This window comes from Aplysia californica, unplaced genomic scaffold (genome assembly GCF_000002075.1).
Source record: "Aplysia californica isolate F4 #8 unplaced genomic scaffold, AplCal3.0 scaffold00506, whole genome shotgun sequence".
In the NCBI taxonomy this organism is placed as follows: domain Eukaryota; kingdom Metazoa; phylum Mollusca; class Gastropoda; order Aplysiida; family Aplysiidae; genus Aplysia; species Aplysia californica.
The window spans coordinates 379,588-387,655 of NW_004797776.1; the positions used below are offsets into that span (position 1 = coordinate 379,588).

At 37.8% G+C, this 8,068-nt stretch overlaps 1 protein-coding gene across 1 annotated transcript in view; it reads right to left on the reverse strand.

Annotated features, from left to right (window-relative positions):
- Window positions 1–8,068, reverse strand: part of LOC101846758 — a gene marked incomplete in the record, with an annotated part of 114,609 nt that overhangs the window by 1,938 nt on the left and 104,603 nt on the right. Inside the window, 5 exon segments of the mRNA XM_013086796.2 lie at window positions 1,319–1,438; window positions 3,304–3,442; window positions 3,893–4,051; window positions 6,606–6,614; window positions 7,130–7,305. Of these exon segments, the coding sequence (XP_012942250.1) occupies window positions 1,319–1,438; window positions 3,304–3,442; window positions 3,893–4,051; window positions 6,606–6,614; window positions 7,130–7,305 (603 nt within the window).

The window sequence follows — 8,068 nt, forward strand, 5'->3', positions numbered from 1 at the left end:
GGGGGGGGTTTACTTGGCCTGGTTAAGGAGATTTACGGATGTAGTCCGAACAAAACAATGTTACTATAATACATATAAATCTAAAGTTGTTCTACAGAAAAGAGCCTCAGAAGAATACTGCATATTTTTTTTTTAAACTGTTTAGATTTAAGTAGTATCCCTCCCTCCTCCAGACTGGTAATCAAAAGGACCTGCGATAGAAAAAAAAATGTTCTGGGGAATTTGCCAACACAGTCAAACAAAAGATACCAGAAAATAAGAGAAGGGTGAAAGCTTTGTACATGTCAGAATACTGATGTATCAGTGGGTCGCTGAACACCAAGTTAATCCAACAAACTCAAACATCACATGAGATTAATTCAGGAAACATGTATGGTGACATCACACCAGCACACTGTGGTTCTTTAGAGAACTGCTCCAATCACCAAATTAGTTTTCCCGAAAGTAGTGACAAAAAAATTGCAGCACCAGACTAAATGTCAATAAGACCTTTGTTTTTATATCTGTGAAAAACAAGTGCTTTCCAAAGTCAAAGAAGTGCTTTAAAAAGTTTGGCTTGAGGGGGTGGAGAGGTTTGGTGTTGTCACTCATTACAGATCTGCATCCCAAGTCATGCAGACAGAAACAATAGAGGGGAATCTAAAGGAAAAGGGCCTGACAGTGGCACTCTCCAAGCACCCCAAGTAGGCCCAAAAACTGAGATTTTTAAAAAGACTACTTCACCTGCAGACAATTCTATGAAATTTCAAACTGCTTTTCTCATTGGAGGGAAACAAAGGGTACAATTTGTGAATAGATATTTTTTCCCTTAAAACAAAGTTATAGGTTTCCTTAAAAGGAACTGAAGCAATTACCTTATTTCAGACAATACAATGATCTTCTAATTTACTGGCTTGAGATTAATTTACAGCTTTCTTACTATGGTCATTTTTCCATGAAGGGGTACGCATATTTTGATCACGCTATTCTTTTTTATTCCTTGGTGCAGAGTAGAAGAATATAATTTTTGTTATTTCACACATATATATGCCAAATAAAAAATTATTGAAAACAAAGAGAAAAAGACTGATACAAAGAAAACGAAAGCTATATCACAGATAAAAACAAAACAAAATCATAGCAGAATGTGCATGAAAGAGAGTCGAAATATAAAGAAATAGATAAACTAATGAATAAACCAAACACTTCAACAGCAGCAAAAAATATAAGATAGCTTGCAATAGTCAAATTTTCGCTACAGAAAAAAAAGAGAGTGACCAGCACAGAGATAAAATAAACAAGTGTACAGAAAGCGGGTACAGTGGAATTAATTACACACACGTAGGTGTAGCTGAGCACACACAGTTACTGTCCACAGCACTCCCAACCAACCCATGCTGAACTACGTGTGTCAGCTTCATGTTGGACGGACTGTGCATGCGCTTGACGAAAATCTCATCTGAAAATTTACCACACACAGCATGCAAAATAAGCTCAAGAAATGTACAATGAAAAAAACAATTTTTTTAAATATTGGAAAAAAACCTCCTCCCAATGAAGTGCACAAAGAAACAATCACTACTTTTCTTTTCTAAAAATGACAAGAACAAAACTTAATTGTCTAAATAATGCTCTTTAAAGAAAACATCTTAAAGACGTCCCACTTTCCAATAGCTTTGAGCACAGGTTTAACTATGTATAAAATTACCCAACATGAAAAACTCAAATTCAAATACAAAAAAAAAAAAAACACTGAAAAGTGCGCAAGATGGAGAGCTGCCTTACTAGGAGCAATCACTCATCTATATGCTGGGGGGGAAAAATGAAGTAAAAAGGATTCACTGCCAGAGCTTAACAGTTAGCTTCCCAGTCTTAATTAAACACATCTCTCTTCATAGAGCCAAACCTATCCAACACCATCACCCATTGTTCAGGAGAAAAGAAGTCATCTTAAACAGGCAGTCCTCTTGGATAGCGCCATTATAACATAGATTAGATAAAACACACTGTAAAAGTGGTTGTTTGGGTAGGTAACTGTCTTGGACAAGTGGTCATTAGAGCAAGTACCACTGAATATATACATGATTGATCAGATCAATTATTTTTTGGAGTGGTTCTAAATGGAAATTTTTTATTTCTTGTACCATACGGCAGAGAGACATATCATAGGAATCAAAGAGTCAAATCACAGCATAAAAAGTGTGTTTCAAAGGGTGACAAATACAGTACTTTAAGGTCTGTGTCCTGGTTTAAACATCAAAATTTCAAGAATGAGATGAACACGACTCCAGAAAATCAAAGAAAACGTACAATGAAACAGAACACCAGCTCTGGCTAACCTGGAGACCCAACATACCTCCTGAGGACAAGGAGGAGTAAACATCAGGTCTTAAAAGACATCGGTCAATATACCCGTGGTACCATGCTCTTAGCACATGACTTGAACAGATAGTTCAGCTCTCTTTTCGTTCTTAAAAAAAAACCAAAAAAACATTCCTGAGACTGACCGTGTAGGTCATTGATAAAAGTCAGAAGTCAGTATGCACTATTTATGGTATAAAAGTATTGTGGGTTAACTTCTGTGTCTACTCATTATTTAAACAAACGTGGTTTTCTTTCTTCCTTTTTCAATTTCCTTGTAAAAATTTCAATAAACCAGTTACGTGGTAAGAGCATAACATTACCGACATTATGCACAATATTCCTTATTAATATTTGAAGGCTGAATACTTCTGAATAACACAGTTGGGAAAAGAAGTGTCTGATGAGGAGAAGCACATTGCTCCCAAAGCAGGTGGTCATGTGGAATAGTCCAGGCAGACTGACAGGTTACAGAAAGATATTTCAGAAGTGAGACCTGACAGGTTACAGAAAGATATTTCAGAAGTGAGACCTGCTCAGGAAACCAACCAACAACTTTGTGAGGGACAAGAAAATGACAGGCAAGTGGAGCAGATAGTCTACCTCACAATATCCATGGAGAGAAATAAAAATGAAGGGGAATATATTGCCTACCTTACATTGACAGGAACATGACAGAGAAGTAGAAGAAGTCTCCCTCAATTCAACAGTAGAGACGAAAGAAGAAAACGACAAATCAACAGAATAGATTGAATCCCTACAATCCGACAAATCAACAGAACAGATTGAATCCCTACAATCGTCAGCAGAGCAAGAAACAAAAACGGCAAAATTTCTGAAACTTTCCGTTCCTCATATCATCAGCCGAGACGAGATAAACAAAATAGACCGTCTCCCTTAAACTGTGGATAACAAAGACAAAGAAAACGACACACAGACATGGACTGGACAAGAGGCACTTACACTGTCGGTACAGCGAGGCCTCCCAGTGCTTCTGTCTGTCGTTCTGAGCCTTGAGCCGGCCCTGCTGTTCCTTCACCGTGTGGTCCAGCATGTCGTTGCGAGACCTCAGCCGTGTCAGCTCATGCTGCAGGTTCTCCTTCTGCAAATGTAGTCAAGCCCATGAGGGGAAAACAGAACAATGAAAGTGCCGTATTAATAATAATAATAATGATAATGAGGATGATGATGATGAAAATACTACCACAAATGATATAAAATACTAAAGAGCATAACAATAATAATTATGAAAATGATAAGAATAATATTATTATATGCTAATATTAAGAATGATAATAGCTAACTGTCATAATAAAATAATAATAATCATAATAGTAATGATGATGATGATGATTATAATAATAAAAATAGAAACAACAACACCATAAAGAAAACAATAACAATAATAATAATAACAAAAACAATAATTTGTATTCCTACTGAGTGCTCAATTAACAAAGAAGAATCTAGCAGAGATACCTCTGACCACCCACATTAACAACTATAAATATTTTAAGACTCACATTAAAATAAAAAGCGAAAAGATACAAACCTGTTCAGCGAGAACTGGGTCATAGAAGTGCCCTCTCGAGTCAACGGGGGGCAACTCTGTGATCCAGGCGGTGGAGACGAGGCGAGACACTTCCTGCAGACACACGCGCAGGTTGCTGCAAGACAACGACACTTCCCGCAGAGTACTGTATTCCACACTCTGACGAGGAGAGGAGAGCAATGAAATGGTCGCGTGCAGTGTACAAGCCATTCGCAAAATTCATTTCAGACAGGGACAACTTTTGAGCAAATTGTCTTTGTTTGTTTTAGTAGAGGTTTTACGGCGCCCGCAACTGCATAAGGTCATATGAGCGCCAAGGGGTGGATGTCAACAGGAGAAGTCTTTACAGGGAATCGGGCTTACTCTGCTCACCTCTCTAGCTTCAATGGCACAAAGTCTACTTCGGCTATCAAGGCACCCCGGAAATAGCGGGTCACAAGACAGTGACAAACATACAAAAGAAGTAGAGGAAAATGACGATAGTAAGGATGAGGAAAGAAAAAGCAGCAGTTCACTGTTGCAATTCCGGCACAGTTATGAGCATGACATTGATGAATCACCCCATTTACAATTCTACTGTGCAACAACATGTCCCCCCTTTGGGAATGGCATATAGACACTTCAGTTAGTAGCACAGCCTCCCCCCCCCCCGTAAGAGAAAGACAGAATCAACAGAGGGAAAGTAAAAAAGTAAGACCTACCAATGGCGCCCTCCAACCACCTGCTTTTTGAAAGGTAATAACAGTAAAAGAAAAACACAATTCTTAAACAAATGGTCGTCTTGAATAGTGTCATTATAATAAACAAAAAAGATGCAAAGGAGCAGTGGGAAGTGGTGACTTGTATGGGCTATAGTCTTGAACCGGTGGTCGTTAGAGTTGGTTCAACTGTACTAGGAATGAAACAGAAGGAGCAGAGCCTCTGAGAGAGTTCACTACTTAGCAGCAGAAAAAGACAAATAAGTTGGCCTTTCCTATTCTTTCTCCCACATCTGATTTTCGTACAGTGACATTAACTCGCAAAAATTACGCGACATAAAAATCCATTTTCACGAAAAAGTCATCTTGGATTATCTGAAAGTAAATGCCAGTAAAAATTTATTTTGAAGTTTCATCAAAATAAGCTAACGTTCACAGTATGCCACACAGCCAGATAAAATGTGACTTGTGTACAACAAAAAATTAACATACAATTTCAATACAACCCATATATTTATCTCTATTCTGCAAAATAAAAAGAATGTTTGAAAGTAGATCAGAGATCTGCTTCCAGAAAATCTCACAAATTATAAAGATACAAGATGCATTTCAATGACAACTTATTTGCAATTGCCATTTATAACACAGCCATTACCTATCTATGGAAATAAATGCTTGTCAGATTCGTCAGTTATTTTTAAGCTGTTTTGACGAATTTTCATAAAGACAATGCACGACTAATGAAAGATGCTCCAAGCACATCTAATGAAAAAACACAGCACGAAATGTGCGAAGCTTTAACAACATGCATTTACACATTCCCTGACTTTTGTACCAAAGGTGACCCCTTCCCGACTCCAGAGTAGCTCACAATTCAATACAAATAATGTTAGAAACGCTTTGCATCTGTCTGAACATTGCTTCAATTTTCCAGAGCAAATCCCATTGCGTTTTTATACCTGAATATCGCGTTTTAAAAAGGCCAAAATTATCACCTCTAAAAAAGTGGTATCTCAAGGAGGCACACTATACACTCCATTTACTCTTACATACAGCAAAAAGGACCGCAATATAACCAAATAGATAGCACATACTATCACAATAAAGCTGCTTCCTTTACTGTATCCAAAAGGAGAAAAATTAATACTCTTAGCTTTAAAGAAAAGGAAGTCAAAAAAGAAAGAAAAAAAGCATTTAAAAGCAACATTTTAAAAAACTGTCACAAGACAGAGGTATTTTTCATGCCAGCAGGCGAGCAGATTGATGAAAGTCATAAATCATGCAAAGACAAAAATTGAAGCTTAGAAACCTGTAAAATTACCTTTTTTTTAAAAATCCCCCGAAGACATTAAACATTCTTTCATAAAATCTTTTTTTGTGAACTAAGGAAGCAAGCACAACTTATGAAACAAGGAGAGTCGTGCAAAGTTGGAGAAATTGGTGGATCATGCATGCCAGGAAGCAGATTGATCCAGGGAATTGACAAAAATGGATTTTAAAAAAATAAATTTAACAACAGGTGGGAAAAAAATAGCATATCAGATATTTGAAGCAAGTAAAAAAGGATAAAAAAGCACCAAGGCGCTGATAAAACTTGCAACACACATGAGGATAAACTCTTCCTTGACAGATGACAAACACTGAGGATTTGACTTTTCAAAGACAAGCAAGTTTTTAACTTGTTGGAGGAAGATTCCACACCAAAAAAATGTAACAAGTACCAACAAAATCTTTAAACAAGTGAAAACAAAGGGGGGGGGGGCTGAGAAGGGGAGGGAAGGGAAGGTGGAATTTTAAAAAGTAGACAAAGTGTAAAACCTGAAGAATAAAGTGACCAAAGGCTGAACAAAAGTGGCACATCATCCAGGTTCTTCACACTCAAGCATTCCAAGTCCGGTATGGACCCATGCAGAGAGTGAGTGTGTTTGTGCATGCAGCACAGATACTGGGAGAAAACTAAAAAAAAAAATTAAAAAATATAATAAAAAATCATTCAAGACTCATGCCAGTTTTACCCATAGTCTCTGCAGAGAGGAACAATAAGAAAAATGGTCAACCAGACAATAACGGAAGTTGTGTGAGGCACTATGAACTTTTATCAACAAAGGTAACTTTCTTTCAGATGCCGGCACTGACAATGAAAGTCCCAGGTGTATACACTTGTAACAAATGAAACACAAAGTAGATGTTCATGGACAAACTATGTCTCTCTTTCTCATCCTCCATTTATTAAATATACATTAACTGAGAGGTGCCACTGTGCTCCAGTCTTCTGCAAATGTGAAAAGAAAACAAAAAATTGCACTTTATGAAATGCTGGCAGAAAAATTGCAGACTTTAATTAAGTGGGATTCTTGAGTGATCGGGCTATGGTACTTAAGATCAAAGGACTGGGAAGGAAGAAGAGAAAGAAAAAAGAAAGAGAAGAAGAAGAAGAAGAAGAAAAAGAAGAAGAAGAAGAAGAAGAAAAAGAAGAACAGGAACAAGAAGAACAAAAACAAGAACAAGAACAAGAGGAAAAGGGTTTAGAAATCCTCACCTCAGAGACAGGTTTAGCCTTGAGCGTGCGGAGCCGGTCAGTGATGCGAGCCTCCATCCCACTGAGCGACACCAGCGCCTCGTCCGCTTGTTTGCGCAGAACTTCGTGACTCTCCAGCTTTAGAACAGCAAACAGGCTGCGCACCTCGCCACTCAGGCCACTGGGGCTCATACCACCTGGGAATAAAGATGTGCATTTAGGTAAACAGCTTAAGTAAAAATATAGGTTCATTCATAGATTAGAAAGATGAGCTTGACTTTTGACACTGGATTAATCTACGCTGAATGGGTTCTGTACTGAAGCTATTTGTTTTGAATTTGAGCAAAGAGAGGCATATGTTCATGAAAATGGTCATTAAGCCTTCGGCAAGAGCAAGAAAAACAGACAGAAACAAAAGACGGAAAGAAAATTTGAACGAATGTCTGTGAAGACAGTCACACTTAAGCTACTGACAATATAAAGACACAACGTGCAACATTCTCAATATCAAACAAGGGGAAATGCTGGAAAATGAAGGCTACCAAATAGCCAGGTGCTAAGGGACAAACATAACACAGCAACGTCTTCAGAAGCGCATTGAGCATTTTATAGATTTCCACTATACAAAAGCCATGTTTCAATATTATCATTTTTATCAAAATTTAAAAAAACAACTAAAACCTTAACAATCCTGACACTAAAACGTAAAAGAGTTCTAAAACTGGACCACACAGTTATGACAGGAGCCTTCTCACTTCTCACCAACAAGTGCAAAGCCTACGGTGAATCAAAAGACAGAGATGGTGCTCATGTTAGTGGGTCAACTAGCTGTGCATTTTCCATCATATAAAAGAAATAGATATAAATCCACAAACTTTCCCCTTCCTCCCTTTAAAAAACCCTAAAACGAATGGGCTCAGGATCTGATTAAACAAAACCTTCCCTCCCCCCCCCCCCCCC